This window comes from Arvicanthis niloticus, chromosome 1, assembly GCF_011762505.2.
Source record: "Arvicanthis niloticus isolate mArvNil1 chromosome 1, mArvNil1.pat.X, whole genome shotgun sequence".
In the NCBI taxonomy this organism is placed as follows: domain Eukaryota; kingdom Metazoa; phylum Chordata; class Mammalia; order Rodentia; family Muridae; genus Arvicanthis; species Arvicanthis niloticus.
Genome location: NC_047658.1, coordinates 165,247,786 through 165,264,380, shown reverse-complemented (window position 1 = coordinate 165,264,380; position 16,595 = coordinate 165,247,786). Strand labels below are relative to the sequence as shown.

Here is a 16,595-nt window from a genome sequence, read left to right as displayed (position 1 = left end):
ACCACATGTAGATGTCTTATACACACATAAGTTAAAATAAATTCTTAGAACTTTATAAGTTTAGTCCAGTTACTTTCATAGTAATAAAATAGAAACTTGGAATGTATTTTTGTGGATTTTTTATTTTGGGTACAGTATTGTTTTTTTCTAGTTATGTCTGATTTATCCAGTATAAATTAAATCAGTAAATTAAAAACCTAGAGCTCATCTGAAATAGTGCTCTGTGAATTGGATATTTTAAGACAAAATTGGTACATTTGGGGATTATTCATATATAAGATCTTGCTACCTGCCTTCTTATGATGTGTGTTCCCCTTTCCCTTTGTTATGTATGGCCCTCCAGCATAGTGTTGAAGGGAGGTAGAAATATAGGAATGTTTTGTCAGTCAGGCAGGAAACAAATTCTCTTATCTCTGAGCTTAGTGTTGTTTATAGAGTTTTATAGTTCTTTGTAATCAGGTCTAGGAAGTTCCCTTGTATTTCTAGTTGGTTGGGAGTTTTTATTATGAATAGATGTTGGACTAAATGGGGTTTCTTTCCTTTCTTTCCTTTTTTTTGGGGGGGGGAGTTTATTTGGGGGAAGGGAGGAGAGTGAGGATCTAGAGGCAGGCAGAGCCATGAGGGCAGAGAAGAGGGGACAAAGAAGGACAAAAAGAACAGAAAGGGGAAGAGAAAGTTTGACCAGGAACATGTAAAACAGACAGAGAAGAGAGTGAGAGAGCCGGGGTTTCTCTGTAGTTGTTAAAGTATTTATGGCTTTTTAAAATTATTTTGTTACTGTGGTAAACTAATTGATTACTGAGTAGTAACCAACCTCAAATCCCATTTATGATTATTATACTTTTATTTTATATACAGTTATATTGTAACTGTCATATACAGTTATATTGTTGATGTGGGTTTTATTTTTTTCCCCAAGTTTGAATGTTACAGATACTGGTTAATAGTTTGTTCTTGATTTGTTTTTTTCTGTGTTTGGGATTCATATAACATTAACTTTAAGATCTGATTTAGGTAAGCATGTTTTTATTTCTTCATAAAGAACTACCAATAGTTAGGTATGTACCTACCTGTAGTCAGGCATTCTTAGCCTGCTGTCTCTACATGGTTTGATCAGCTTGTGTTACAAGAGGCCCTATCTCAAAAAATACAAAATTTCCAAAACTACAGAACTATCAGCGCAAAAACTAAAGATCAGTTTTTAGTAAGCTACCAGTCACCAGTTAGGAAATGTGAATTTCTAACTAAGCAGAATTTATATATTTAAAGTTCTAAAAACAAGATATGCTTGTATATTAGCTGAAATTTTAGAAACCTATCCTTAAAAAGTAGGACTGAGAGAAGCTTGACAAGGAATAACACCGGTGGCGTTCTGACTTGTCATTGAGCACGCTTGAATTCCTGACATCTGGAGGGGTGGGGGTGGGGGGCTTATGTTCTTTTCCTTTGTTTTTTAAATTAGCAAGTTGAATGGGAACAAGTTGAATATTGCTGTTATTTTAATTCTTAAGTGATGTTAATCTGCTGTATTTACTCCTGATAATTTGAATGACAAGTGACAGATTTAGTTAACAAAATGCTCTAAATGAGATAAATGGCATTTCATTTATCAATAAGTCTTAGTAAAACATATTTGTAAACTCCCTTTACATCCTTATAGAAAAGAAAATTTAATATACTCCTCACTCTGTGTAGCAAACTAGTTCTTGCCTCTAACTCCTCACCCCTCCAGGTGCCCAAGTCCCTTAATATAAAATGTTATCATATCTACATTTAACCCATACATATCCCTCTATATACTTTAACTTCTTCTATATGTTACTTAAAGTAATCATTATAATGTGTTGTTTAAGGAAGAATGACAAGAAAGTAACTATGTATACCATCAGTACAGATGCGGTGTTTTTCTTAATATCTTTTAAATTTCTCCCTCCCTCTGTCCTTCTCTCCCTCCTTCCCTCCCTCCTGAAACAGAGTATCTCTATGTAGCCCTGGCTGTCCTGGAGCTCACTACTTACACTAGGCTGGCCTCAAAACCAGAGAGATCTACCTGCCCCTGCCTCTGCCTCCCAGTACTGGGACATGCCCAGCTTTAAATATCTTTAAAGATTTTATTTAATGTGTATAGGTGCTTTTGCCTGCACATAGGTCTGTGTACAACATTTCTACATTGTCTGCAGAGGCCAGAAGGGGACATTAGGTCTCCTGGAACTAGCTACAGACAGTTGTGAGCCACCATATGGATGCTAGGAGTCAAACCTTGATCCTCTGGAAAAAGTAGCCAGTGCTCTTAACCATGGAGTCAACTCTTCAGCCCCCTTAATATTTTTGTTGCAGTGTTTCTTGAAAGAAGTCCAATTGAAATACCATAAAAAATAAAGTTTCAGGGACTGGAGAGATGGCTCATTGGTTAAGAGCACTGACAGCTCTTTTAGAGGTCCTGAGTTCAATTCCCAGCAACCACATGGTGGCTCACAACCATCTGATTTTTTTTAGATTTTATTTTTTATGTATGTGAATACATACTGTTTAGCTGTTTTTAGATACACCAGAAAAAAGTATCAAATCCCATTACAGATGGTTGTAAGCTACCATGTGGTTGTTGGGAATTGAACTCAGGATCTCTGGAAGAGCAGTCAGTGCTCATAACCACTGAGCCATCTTTCCAGCCCCCTCAGTTCTTAATTTTATATTAAAGTATAAGCAAATGCAAATTCTAACAGTAGTTCTAGATAGTATAATTAGCAGTGGTTTTCTTTAATTCCAAAATTTCTACTATAGGTATGATCCCTTTAAAAACCATATTGAATACACCTTTTAATGATTTTAGAATATTTTTATTGTTTGGCAATTTCACACTTATATGTATATATTTTTATATTTGATATGTATATTTTGACCCTCTTCCCCACTTCCCCCAGGACTAGTGACCTTCATACTCCCTTACCTCTCACATCTTCATCTTCTCTTCTTTTTTGATAGACTTTTATCCTTTGAGAATTTTGTACTTGTGTATCATGTATTTTGATCACATTCTTTCCCCCATTCCCTCCTCCAGTTTTCCCAGACTCTCCTCAACACATCTTCTCTCCCAATTTCATGTCATCTTTCCTAACCTTTAATAACTTACTGATTCCAATTAGTGCTTACATAAATGTGTGGGTATGGGGCTATCCCCTGGAACATGGGCAGACTACCAATGTGGACACACACCTAGAGAAAAATAACTCTGTCTTCCCCCCCAGCAGCCCATAACTCCTCAGCTAGACTGCCCCAGAACATGACCCTCTCCTTGCTTCATCATTATCTTCTCTTCCTCTTCCTTTTAAGAAATAACACATATGGTCCAGTTGGTGTTGCCTGTATGCACATGGGAATGAGGCCATGCATGGGAGTATGCCCATACTTTTTTGTTGTTTTTATGACTATATTAAGTCATCATAATCTGAAAGTATATTGTTAGTAATGACTTCATCTCTCATTTATCTGTAATTATAGTCACAATGACTTAAAAGTCAGGACTGACTGCGATGTTCTCATGTGTATTACTGTTATCTCAATGTTTTCTTTCTTTTTAATCCTTTATCAAAGGTTGAATTAATAAAAGGGAATTTACAAAGTGTTGGACTTACACTTCGTCTTGTTCAGTCAACGGATGGGTATGCTGGGCATGTCATAATTGAAACCGTGGCCCCAAATTCACCTGCTGCGGTTGCAGATCTTCAGCGGGGAGATCGGCTCATTGCTATTGGAGGTAATTACACACTGTGTAGTATAACTTATGTCTACAGAGAAACTACAAAATTGGTTGGAGAGGTTTTTTTTTCTCTCTTCTCCCTGTTTCTGAAACAAGCATCTGTTAGTTTTATAACCAAAAACCTTCATTATAAAGAAAATTGTAAAAGAGGCCTTAGCATGCTTGTAAAAAACAAGCACCAGTTTAGTCCTGATCTTTAAACATGTTTAATCTTTAAACCACTTGACTAGAATTTTCTAATTTCCTTTCCCTTCCCACCTTCTTTATGTATTATTAAATACAAAATTAAGAGCCAGATAATAGTGCCTTCCTGTATGTCCATTACCACATGGCCCTAAGTGTACTGATGTTAGCACTACTCTAATCATGTTGTGGTACAAGAGGTGAACAGGAGAGACAGATAGTCCTTGCCTGAGAGTGAGGATACTCCTAACCCAGTTCTGAGGCTCCATATTATGTGAAAGGCCTGTGCTTTGCCGTTATGCTGTTATTCAGAATGCAACCCAAATCTCTGTGGTAAATACTGCATACCTTCCTGTCAGCTGGATTGTTGTAAGTAATAAAAATAAAACTGAGTTATCTGTTTGAGTATATATACATAATAACAGGACTCAACTGTACACAGCAGCACAGAAATAATTCAATACCTTTTCAGACTTCATAGTACCTGGCCCACCTGGTGTAGGCTTTGAACAAATAAAAATGGCTATAATTAATAATCTTAATCTTTTTAGAAGAGTATCATGTGTCCTTTCACAGCTAAGACAGTAAGTAAAGCAGTCATCACTCGGTATGTTAGACTCTGCTTTTGGTTCAAATCCATCTTGACATTAAGATAATGAAAATGATTTAATTAAGCACCTGGAGTTAAATTAGTATTTTCATGTGGAAGTCTCTCTGATTGTGGTATACACAGGACCATTCATGTCATGGTCACCCTGCAATAATGTTCAAAAGTCACTCTGATTTAGAAAAACTGGAATGAATTCTAAGAGCTTGCTTTCATGTGTTCCTTCCTTCCTTTCCTTCCTTTCCTTCCTTTCCTTCTTCCTTCCCTTTATGGTTTTATTGAGGCAGGGTTTTTCTGTGTAGCCCTAGCTATCTTGCAACATACTCTGTAGACTACCACCACCAGGCAAGAACCTGCATTTCTAACAGGCTCCCCAGGTCATGCTAGTTTTCCTGGTTAATGGACACAGAGGAAGACTTAAAGTAGACCTCATCCATTACACACCTCTGTATATAAACATGGAAAGTTTGTCTCCTTCACCCAAAACCATGGCTCATTATCAATGTTTTTGAATTAGTACATACCCTGTTTTGGTCTTACCTACAGGTTATTTTATCATCATCATCATCATCATCATTATTATTATTATTAACTTTTAAATATGCCTTTTAAGTTCTGTTTTCAATTACACAAGTAACAAATACCTATTACCCAAAATAAATAAAAGTCCAAATCATACAAATCTTTACAGGAAAAAAAAGCAAATGTTAAACCTTTTCAAGATAGTCAATGTTTATAAAAGTACTAACAAGGTTTATTGATTAAAACTTTAGATATTGTACACATTTGTTGTTAAAAGTTTCAAATATAATAGAAAAACTTTAATTATTTAGTGGGTATGCTTATTTTATTTCCATGAGTGTGCATGCACCACATGCATGCAGTGTCTATCTATAGAAGAAGTAACCTTTCCTGAGACAGGAGGGACAGAGGATTATGAGCCACCATGTGGATGCTATGATTAGAATCCCATCCTCTGAAAGAGAAGCAGTGCTTCTAACTGCTAAAGCTGTCTTCTCAGCACCATAGAAAACTTTGTTTCCTAGTGCCCCTCCTCCTATATAAATAAATATATCTCTTGTCCCAACTCTGGGACACAAATTCAAGTCCTACAATATATTTGCCCTATGTTCATAGGTATTTCTTAAATAAATTATAGTTGTAGTTCATTTGAATTTACAAAAGTTTTAGTAATAGGAGATTGGTAGTAGTAGAAAAAAGATTGGCAAAATATATTCAGTTTCAACAATAGAGTTAATTTTACTGTTTTCTAAATCTTTGAGCATGTTTGAAATATTCTGAAAGAAAAATCCAGATTCCAGCGAATGCTGGTGTAGTGACCACCTCCAGAGCACCTGAGATGAAGGCAAGTTCCCCAAAGCACAAATAGAGAGGTGGGATTGGGCGAGGCTTTGCCCATGTATTAGAGCTCAGTAGATGATGCTTCATCTATGCATGTCATGCTACAGTGCTCCTGGGACATAGTACTCTTACTCAGAAGCCGTAGAAGTTACTAAGTCACATGAGTCAGGAAGAGCTCTGTGAGGAAGCTCAGAATTCCACTGATGTTTTGAGCTGAAACTGAAAAATGTGACCATGTGGGCATCAAAGCTACAAAGGTCTGATGAGTGATAAAGGTATTTGGGACTGAAGTTAAAGACCAGTGGTCAGGGGGAAGATCAGAACATCAAAGACCGAAGGAACAGAACTCTTGAGTTGGGATTGACACCTGTGGGAACAAAGGAGTCAGCTGTCTCCAGGATTATGTTAAGAGGTAGCAAGTTGATTTATAGTCAGGATAAGACAATGTAATCAACTTGTAACTTTACAGCAATTTACCTCTTATACTTTCATTCTTAAAACAGTTGGTTATTTATGGCTAATAAACAGGATCTGTGAAAGGGTCTGACATTGGTTTCTAAATTCAAACCATTTGCTTGCCAGCCCTGGACTTATTTGAGAACTTCCTTCAGTAAAATGTCAGGTTTCCATCATTCAGAGTGTGGTTTATCTGTTAGTAAACCTGTTTAAATAGGTCTCACTCTGCTCACTTCCACAGTTCAACTGAACATGAGGTGATTTATGACAAGAGGAAATGGGAAGCCATTAGAAATTAGAAACTGCACAGGGTTTTGTATCACATAGATAACAGTATTTCCAGGGTACCACGTGCTGATTAATTTGAAATTTAAATAAAATGTATTTCGAGACTTCCTAGTGCTCTTCTTTTTATTAAACAATTATGAGGTAGTGATGACCGTAGCCAAGGCTTATTGCTGTGGTTTTCATGCTTCTCCTTTTGAATCTTAAACCAGGTGTGAAGATCACGTCGACACTGCAGGTGCTGAAGCTCATCAAGCAGGCTGGTGACCGCGTGCTGGTGTACTACCAGAGACCTGCTGGGCAGGGCAGCCAGGGAGCGGGGCTGCAAGACAGTCTGGGCCAGCTGGAAGAAAACTTTTTGTCAAGCTCCTGCCAGCCAGGTTATGAAGAGGAAGCTGCTGGGTTGCCAGTGGATACTGAAAATAGAGACCTAGATTCTGAATTTGAAGACTTGGCAAGTGATGTCAGAGTACAACCAGAAGTGAAAGAGGAGACACAGCCGTTGAGTCACAGTCCAAAACGTACTCCAACAACACTTTCTATTAAACCCCTTGGCGCTATATCCCCAGTTTTAAATCGTAAATTAATTTCAGGAATTCACCCACCACCACAAAAACTTCCATCCAAAGAAGGAAATAAACCATCAACTCTAAAAACTTCAGAGGCCACAGAAGCAGCACAAGTGTCCAAACCCCAAGGACCCACTTTCAAACCACCTGTGCCCCCACGACCACAGGGGAGAGTGCCTCTGCCTCCCACTGACACCTCAGCTCAGGCAGACCCAGAAGCCCCAGAAAAGCCAGACAAGGTGGTGCTCCCTCCTCTTCCTGCAGATAAACCTGCTGAGAAGCAAGTAAAGAGTGTGGATCAAGGAGAAGAGGTGGCAGCAGGTAAGCAGTCTTCAGCAAAGCAGGAAGTAGTGAAAGATCTTCCTTCAGAAAGTTCTGCTCCTACTAAGGACACTTCAGATGACCATCAGATGTGGGAATCATCAGAGGTTCTATATCGTAATAAGGTAGGAAAGTGGTCAAGAACCAGAGCATCCTGTATGTTTGACATAGAAGCCTGCCACAGGTACCTGAACGTTGCACTGTGGTGCAGGGATCCTTTCAAGTTAGGAGGTCTCATCTGTTTGGGTCATGTTAGTTTAAAACTTGAGGAAGTGGCTTTAGGATGCCTAGCTACATCAAACATGGAATACCTTTCAAAGTTCAGACTGGAACCCCCTACACCTAAGGCCATGGTCACTAGAACTGCACTACGTAATCTGAGTATGCAAAAGGGCTTCAATGACAAATTTTGTTTTGGTGACATTACTATTCATTTTAAGTATTTGAAGGAAGGAGAACCAGACCACCACATAGTACCTAATGTAGAGAAAGAAAAAGAACTCCATTTGGTTGAGGAAGTTTCTACGCTCCCTAAAGAGGAACATTTTGTGGGACAGATGAGTTTGTCAGAAAATAAACATAGTTTCCAAGATACTCAGTTCCAAAACCCAACTTGGTGTGATTACTGTAAGAAAAAAGTTTGGACAAAAGCTGCTTCCCAGTGTATGTTCTGTGCTTATGTTTGTCATAAAAAATGTCAGGAAAAGTGTCTAGCTGAGACACCTCTTTGTGGAGCAACTGAGAGGCGAATAGACCGGACCCTGAAAAACCTCAGGCTGGAAGGACAGGACCCACTCTTGGGCCTTCCTCCTCGTGCTGAGATGGAAGCTAACAAGTCAGTCAATAAAACAACAGGGCTGACACGGCACATCATCAACACTAGCTCTCGTTTACTAAACTTGCGCCAAGTCTCTAAAACTCGCCTTTCTGAACCAGGAACGGATCTCGTAGAACCGTCACCAAAACACACACCCAACACGTCAGACAATGAAGGCAGTGACACAGAGGTCTGTGGTTCAAACAGCCCTTCCAAACGAGGAAATAGTGCAGGAATAAAATTAATGAGAAAGGAAGGAGGGCTGGATGACAGTGTTTTCATTGCAGTTAAAGAAATTGGCCGTGATCTGTACAGAGGCTTGCCGACAGAAGAGAGGATCCAGAAGCTAGAGTTCATGTTGGATAAGCTACAGAATGAAATTGATCAGGAGTTGGAACACAATAATTCCCTTGTTAGAGAAGAAAAAGAAACAAATGATACAAGGAAAAAATCAGTTCTTTCTGCTGCTTTGGCTAAATCAGGAGAAAGACTACAGGCTCTGACGCTTTTGATGATCCACTACAGAGCAGGCATTGAAGATATTGAAACCTTAGAAAACCTGTCTTTAGACCAGCACTCGAAAAAGATGAACAAGTACACAGATGATGCAGAAGAAGACCTCGATAGTGAGATAAGCCAGTTGATAGACTCTCAGCCATTCAGCAACATCTCCGATGACTTGTTCGGCCCGTCTGAGTCGGTGTAACCAACAAGCTATTTCAACTTTCACATGGTTGGGGACAAGATGTATCTGAAGTGCCACGGGTACAGCCACGTTCGGTTCTCTCATGATGCACTTTGGCCTGCTTCTATAGTTACTTGCTTGTATAAGAAAGAAAAGGTAGTTTCCTGCAGAAACATGACCAGCTCATCAAATTGGTTGTTTCGGGTTGTGCTTATAGCTATGGTTTTTTTGGATTTACAAACTGGGAATTGGGTTTTATTAATTTATTTTTAACCTTTTCTAATTATGTAAGCTAACTTTGTGTTTGTGTATGTATAATGTTTCACTGTCATTTTTTCTTTCCTCCTGGTTTTTTAATTAGTGGTAAATAAGATTCTGTCCAGATTCCTGAAGTATTTTCCTTCATTTTCATCACGGTTATAACAGCAAATTTGTTGCATGCCTAAATTGACAACAATAATCATGGAGGGAACAGGTTTGAGTCTTCTTCCTTCTATGTTTGAGATTTGTCAGCTGTACTTTCTTGATGTTTTTGTTATATGGGGCTTGGGGAGATTTTTGTTTTATTTTATTTTGTTGTTGCCAAATGTAAATGAAAGCAGACCCTACAGCTTTAAATCTGTTATGCTTATATAGTTTAATTTTTTTTACATATATTGCTTGCTTCTTATGCTTCTGAGATATCTTTAAAGCTTTTATGCAGTTGAAGTATAGTAAAATTCCAGTGATTAACTAGAAGAGGTTGCAGTGACTAGAGAATAAATACAAAGTCCAGTTGGTCAAGAATGTTGTAGAGAGTACGACAGGATTTCATTACTGAAGAACAGTGACCAGTAGGATTTTGAAGTATCTTCTGAATGTTGATGCTTTTCTTTCAAGTGGAAGTTACGGACACTCATGGTGACTTTTCATCTTTGGTTCTCCCATAGAAAATAAAGCATGTACAAGGACATTTAAAATCTTACAGGACTTATTCTGAAAATGACTGTATTGATAACTGGCTTTGTTTGTATGATATGGAGGGCAATTACACAGACTATGTTTACTACATCATCTGGTGTCTTGTGGCCTTAAAGGAATGTTGGTCATTCTGAATACTTCAGTAGTTCAGACCATCTTCATTCATTGTAAAAAAACAAACAAACTAAAAATAGACAGTATGCATAGTCTGCTAAAAATGAAGGCCTGCTGTGCTATTGGGCCCATCTAGTGGATGCTGGTAACAAACAACTGAGAAATATATGACCTTGACCCCTATTGATATATCTTAAAAGTTTAAGCTCGTTATACCTATAGAATAGAAAAGTGTTTCCCCCCTTTACAGGTAACTACTATGATAACACATAAGCCAACTAAAATGTAAAATATACGAAATAGCTCTTTGCTGCAGAAAAATGCATAGTATAATATATTATAATATATAAGACTGGCCCAGTCTGTAGCCCAGACTCCAGCAGGAGTTTCAGGTCAAGCTCTTTGGTGAGCTGTACAGTCACAGGCAGGTCACAAAGGGTCACGCAGCTTTCGCAGCTCCAAAGGTTCTTGCACTTCCTCACAGGACTGTTGTGAGAAAGACAGGAGTATAACTGCAAAGGCGCTTTGAACAGTAAAATGCTGTAAAAATAAGAGGTGTTACTTATATGAGAAAACATTGTTGAGGATAGAAAAGTTATTCCAGTCTTGAACTTAATAGCTAATTCTCACTCCCTTTATTAAGTGAAATATTGGGGCACAGACCTACCTTTGTCAGGTTTATAGCAAGGCTACATCTGTGTAACCCCACCCCACTCCCACTCTTTTACTATTTATTTAAGCATGCTCACAGTGTAAAAGAACACCACAGTAGAAGGACTTTCCACAACAAATCCCAGAAGCTAAAGTGTTCCACATCTAACGCTTGAAACAATCTGCCCAATGTATAGCCATGTTTCATCTTGTAAACAATAACTTGCCATTGCTACCCTGAAGGTGGTATGGCTGTAAGTGGCTGGTGTATTTATGGATCAAACCATGGAAGTTTTAGTGGTGCCCAAGCATGCTCCTGCACTGATGCATTTGAAAGAGCTGTAGAAATAATGCAAAGCTTTAGTTCTAAGAATCTCCTCATGCTTTAAAGTATTTATCTCTGTAGACCCACAATCATGGAAAGCTCAACAGCGCTGCTAATTATGTTTGTAAAATATACCTTTAATGTAGTGCAATATTTTTCTATTGGGAGAGACAGTAGAGGCATCACAGTTGGGAACTCCAAATACCCTCAAGCATAGTAAGGTATAAGGCTTCAATTTAAGAATGTGTTATATTACATTACTCATGTAATCTTGCTGCCATGCTATGTTATCAATAGCTAAAATAATAATAAAGACTACCACGAAAAATAAGAATATCTTCATTTGATGACATCTAAAAACAGGAGTTGATGACATCTAAAAACAGGAGATTGGTTCTTCTCTGGCATTATTACCTGGTATAATTTGGCCATGCAGACAAGCTAACAATCCACTTTTACTAAACAAATATGTAAAAACATTCAGATTCTTACTGTTGCTTCCTTACCTTTTGAAACATATATGGATTTTCCTCTAATGCTATATAGTAATAAATAGATTATTATTCATAGTGAGACCTGTCTCAGAAAAGAAATATTAAACTATTTAAAGTGTACTCTCTTCATTGTTAAGTTGAATGACTGGGTTAGGCAAAATGAATAACATTTTAGTATTAGTTTGCAATCATAATATGCTATATTTCTTTTTTATTTATTGTGTTGCTTTTTTGAGACAGAGTCTACCTGCCTGTCTTCTGGAGTGCTGGGATCAAAGGCATGCACTACCATGCCAAGCTGTACTGTATTTCTTAGCATCAGACTTCATTTAATAATATTAGAACTTACTGTGTAGTACTTTCTCATGCTAAGAACAGCCTAAAACTTGGAGAGTAAAGCCTACCTTTAAAAAAATTATAAAAACATTTTAAACATTTTTGGTTCTAATAAGTAAGACAGTAGAGTTTAAATTTTTAAGTCCCTTAAAGTTTTGAAATCGCTTCAATTTTAAAAAAGAAAAAGTATTAATTTTTAAATTGAAGTGATGGCATTCCTTACCCTCCCCTCAAAAAGCAAACAAGGGTGGAAAGGGGGGTTGCCTTCATCCTTTTTGATCCCTTAATGTTCCTTAAGGTCTGAGTAAACCAGCAGGCCCCCCTAATCCTGGAAACTACTATGTGTATCACATTCAAAATGATCGTGTCACGTGGCTAGGTATTACCATCCTCTTCATCAGACAATTACCTGTTCACATCGATTAGAACAATTCATTTGAATTAAACTCCAGGGCAACTCACTGTTTTTCCACACTGATAGGGTATAGTAAATCTTATATTTCATTTAAAGGAAGCAGCGAGAAGCCAAAGAGGATGGTTTGCCATACCCTGGAGTGACTTGCCTGATGCCTGCAAACACAGAGAATGCTTTTTAATTAAATATCTACAGCCAAAACAGTGTCTATGTATTTTATTCCAGCAACAATGTTGATGAAATGGTTTATAAAAGAATACAGGCAGGCACAGCACAGTGTTCAAGAAGATTTATTAAGTAATCTAGCTGAAGTGCAACCAGCACAGATACACTTAGCAGTCAAAAGGAAGTTGAGTATTCATTTCTACCTCACTAAGATTTTTGTGTCTGAATTACCAAGTACAAACAAAAGCCACCTCTACTTTAAAAATTAAAAAGAAATTTTTTTTCAGAGAGCTGTAAGTTCTTTGTTCTGGTACATGCACAGTATTTATTTTAAATACTATTTTCAGTCTCGTGTACCCAGGATATTAGTCATATGTCTTTCCTTTCCCCTCACAAACAACTTATCTTTTCCTTTCCAAATAGTTCTGCAATTTTTCTTTTTACCTTTTCCCTGGAGAGCAGTAACAGGCATGCCTTTGCTGGTCGTTTTTACTGAAGCTGAAGCCTCAAAGCAAAAATGACAGGAATCAATTATTATATATGGTAGTGTTGCCAAGGACAACTACAAGCCCTCGCTCACATTACATCACAGGGCATCCTGGAGAAGGTTAAGCCCTGCCCTTTTAGCCATGTAAGAGCAGCCATGACTCAAAAGGTTGCAGACCTGTGACTGTGCAATGGTTTAGGAACCCGATTGTCCCCTAAACACACCAGACTTCAGGTCACCAAGGTCCCAGAGAAAGCTTCATAAAAATATTTGCCACTTTTCTGAAGAATGTGTAATAGCCAATAAGATTTGAGGGGTTGTTAGCCTAAGTTCTCTTAATGTCCAAGGTCACACAAACAAATTCAACTTAACAAAACTGACATTTTTTTTTTATGATTACAGAACTGCAGAATTGCTACTATTTGAGACATATTCCATACTGTGTTTGCATTCCAGAAGGTTGTACTCTCATACAAAGCAATTATAGTGTTCACTAATAATATTAGCTGGCACACTGAAAAGATATATCAGCGTTGTCATGCTTAGAAAAATTACCCAACACACAAGATGATACAGTAACATAGAAATTTGTAGATACATTTTTCTGCTTCAGAAAGGGAAGGTGTCCTGACCATTCTATTATCTTTCTTAACATAATCATGTTAGATGTGAACAATTTCATTCTTTCATCTTTGCATTCCTACATCGATGTCAACAACTTTCAGGAGTCTAAAAAATAACAGCAACTCAAAATTAACAAATCTCTAGAAAAAAAAAAAAAAAAACACTTGGATGGCCTGCAAGCAGGGAGAGATGTGATAGTCTGATTTTTCACATTATAGCAGCTTGATAGCCTTGTTTCCTTTTCCAGAACATGAACAGGATTTGATAAAGCATAACATATTTAACCTTGACTATTTAAAGTGCATAAAATTTTATTCTCACCCAATAAGACCATCATGTACTATGTGTGTGTGTGTGTGTGTGTGTGTGTGTGTGTGTGTGTGTATACACATATATATACACACACACACACACACACACAGCATTTGGGTTCTTTCCTCTGCTTTCAGAACATTCACTTTTTACCCCTTGTTTGCTTTGACTGCTGCCAATGATATGACACAGAAAACATTTATAACCATCCCTTTCCAGGTGGGTGGTTATAATAGAAAACGAATGCCAGGAAAGGTTTATGATTAAGTCTGAAAGATGGTTGATAAAGTTTTCTTGTCCTCTGCACTTAAGATGACTAGCTTTTAACTCATGAATACATTGGTATTAGTTACAGTTTAAATAACACATTCAGTGTTGCTACATAATGCACTGTCTTACATGATTCTGTTTCTCAGACTGCTAGTTTTTCATTGGAGAGTCTCATAATGTGTGCTTTAAACACTCATTACCAGTATTCAGAAAAAATATTAAGATTTTTTTGTCCAAGTGTTGATGAATGTTAAGTTAAAAAATTATATTTAATTTGGATTCAAATATTTATACATTTACAGTATATCTATTTCGTCAAAATATATTGTATAATATTAAAATCAAATACATAAAATAAAGTTTTCAACACTATTTATGCAAACCCCTAGAAAAGCTGCTTTTTCTTTATAAGGCTGTTGGCAGTCAATCATAACTATGGAAAAGAAAGTATCACCTTTGGTTGTTTTACTCTTTGCCAGCAATGGATGGTGTGACTAAGATAGCTCTGCATGAGTCTTCTCACGGGAAACACTTCTACACAGTTAAACATTTGGCAACGTTAGACGGGCTCAGTCACTTTCAGATTCTTCATCATCACCAATGGGATATGACTGGACATTATTCTGAGTGTACATCTTTGTTTTAATGGGGCAGTTGTGGTCCATGAGGATAGCCTGAAACAAAATGCAAGTACATTAACTTCTTGTTTTACAAAGATAAGATAGTTTTAACCTACTGTTGTTAATGATTACTATTCCGAAAACTATATAATCTATTAAAGACAGTCATTCGAATTAATCACCATGTCTTGACCTTGAAGGTCTGTCATTCTCCATGCAGTGAGAAGTTTCAGGTAATAGGTAAGAAGTAAAACCTCTAGGGTGTTTTCATTGTACCTGCTGGAAATAGAGCTTGAGTTTTGTGATTAGGTAGGTTAGGTTTTAGAAAAGTTAACCTGAGAATTCTGTGCGGAATGGAGCTGTGGACCTCATTACATCCAACTTTATAGATGCCACAACAGGGAGCCTCATGAAGATGTTTAAAGGGAGCTCTTGTTGGAAGTTTAGGGACGTCTGAATTGGAGTGAATACTCCATTAGTTTCAGTCATGGACCTTGCTCTGGTGATAGCCATCTATATAGACTGTTTTACAATATGTTAAGACCACATTCTGCCATGGCCTCTTAGTTTCCCAGGTCAAACATCCCAGGGCTTTGTTCACAAATGTGATGATCAGACATCTCTCTTTAGATCCTACTTTAGCACGGGTGTGTGCATAAAGTTCCTCTGCCCTCTTCTATTTCTGAAAATTAAGCCAAAACTAAGTATACTGCAAAAGGAAGGGAGGGATCAGAAATGATGCTTTCAAAGCATCCTTAAGAAGTACTTGCAGTCATTCCTGCTGACAGTTCCTAGCCAACCAGTCATCTGATAATACAGCTGACATCCTGACATGACTACAAGTAGACTAAAGCTTTAGCTTTCACAGTGAGTCTGGATGGGAAATAGAAAGAATGGGTAGAGAGGCTTAAAGAACTTGATCAAGGAGAGCTAGGGACCGGGCTTGGTGGTTAAGAGCTTTGGCTCCCCTTCCAAAGGACTCAGGTTTAATTCCCAATATCCACATAGCAGCTCACAACTGTCTGTAACTCCAGTTCTAAGGAACCCGACAATCTAACAGACATATGTGTAGGGAAACAAAAATTTAAAAAGAAAAAAGAGCTTGACCAAGGGATATATACCCTGACCATCGAAATCTGCAGATGGTTAAGTCCTTTATGTAGAATAGTCTATTTGCATAGAATGTATATCCATGTAGATTTCAAATCAGCTTTACATCACTTACAATACTGAACGTAATGTAGCTAGGGGGTGATAAAGAACTGTACAAATTAGTACAGATCATTGTTTTTGGTTGTTTTGGATTCATATTGGTTGAGTCTACAGAGCCAAAACTGACAAGTACTGAGAGCAACAGTGTAGCCATCGTGCAGAGGAAGAAGTCCAGGCAGCCTCAGGACAGACCACATTTTTTTGCACATCTCATAGTAGCTGGAGAAGTGCGGTGGAAGGCATGTGCAAGCCAAATGAATCAGGTATGTCTGGGCAGTTTCCCTCCTTCATAGGAACCATTCCTAGCAAGTTTTTTTTTCTTTCTTTCTTTCTTTCTTTCTTTCTTTCTTTCTTTCTTTCTTTCTTTCTTTCTGTGCAGTCTGCAAATCTGAGCAGATTAAAATGTTCTGGTACTGCCTGTGGCAGTCTGTCTTGATGTCTGCTAGTTATCCTCAGCTCTTGTCCTCCAGATGTGATAAGACTCACTCCATGCTCAACCCTTTTATCATTTTCCAAGAGATTCTCAAATGATTTGCTGTGTGACGCAAGATAAGGACTCTGTGACCCA

The 16,595-nt window shown here is 37.7% G+C and overlaps 2 protein-coding genes across 2 annotated transcripts in view; one reads left to right on the top strand and one right to left on the bottom strand.

Annotated features, from left to right (window-relative positions):
• Nucleotides 1–12,538, top strand: part of Pdzd8 (PDZ domain containing 8) — a 59,133-nt gene extending 46,595 nt beyond the window's left edge. The window contains exons 4-5 of the mRNA XM_034494903.2: nt 3,592–3,754; nt 6,863–12,538. Of these exons, the coding sequence (XP_034350794.1) occupies nt 3,592–3,754; nt 6,863–9,063 (2,364 nt within the window). The 3' untranslated portion in view covers nt 9,064–12,538. The remainder of the gene's footprint in view (nt 1–3,591; nt 3,755–6,862) is intronic.
• A 73-nt stretch (nt 12,539–12,611) lies between these two features.
• Slc18a2 (solute carrier family 18 member A2) overlaps nt 12,612–16,595 on the bottom strand; it is a 34,406-nt gene continuing 30,422 nt past the window's right edge. Inside the window, exon 16 of the mRNA XM_034494887.2 lies at nt 12,612–14,869. Within this exon, the coding sequence (XP_034350778.1) occupies nt 14,765–14,869 (105 nt within the window). The 3' untranslated portion in view covers nt 12,612–14,764. The remainder of the gene's footprint in view (nt 14,870–16,595) is intronic.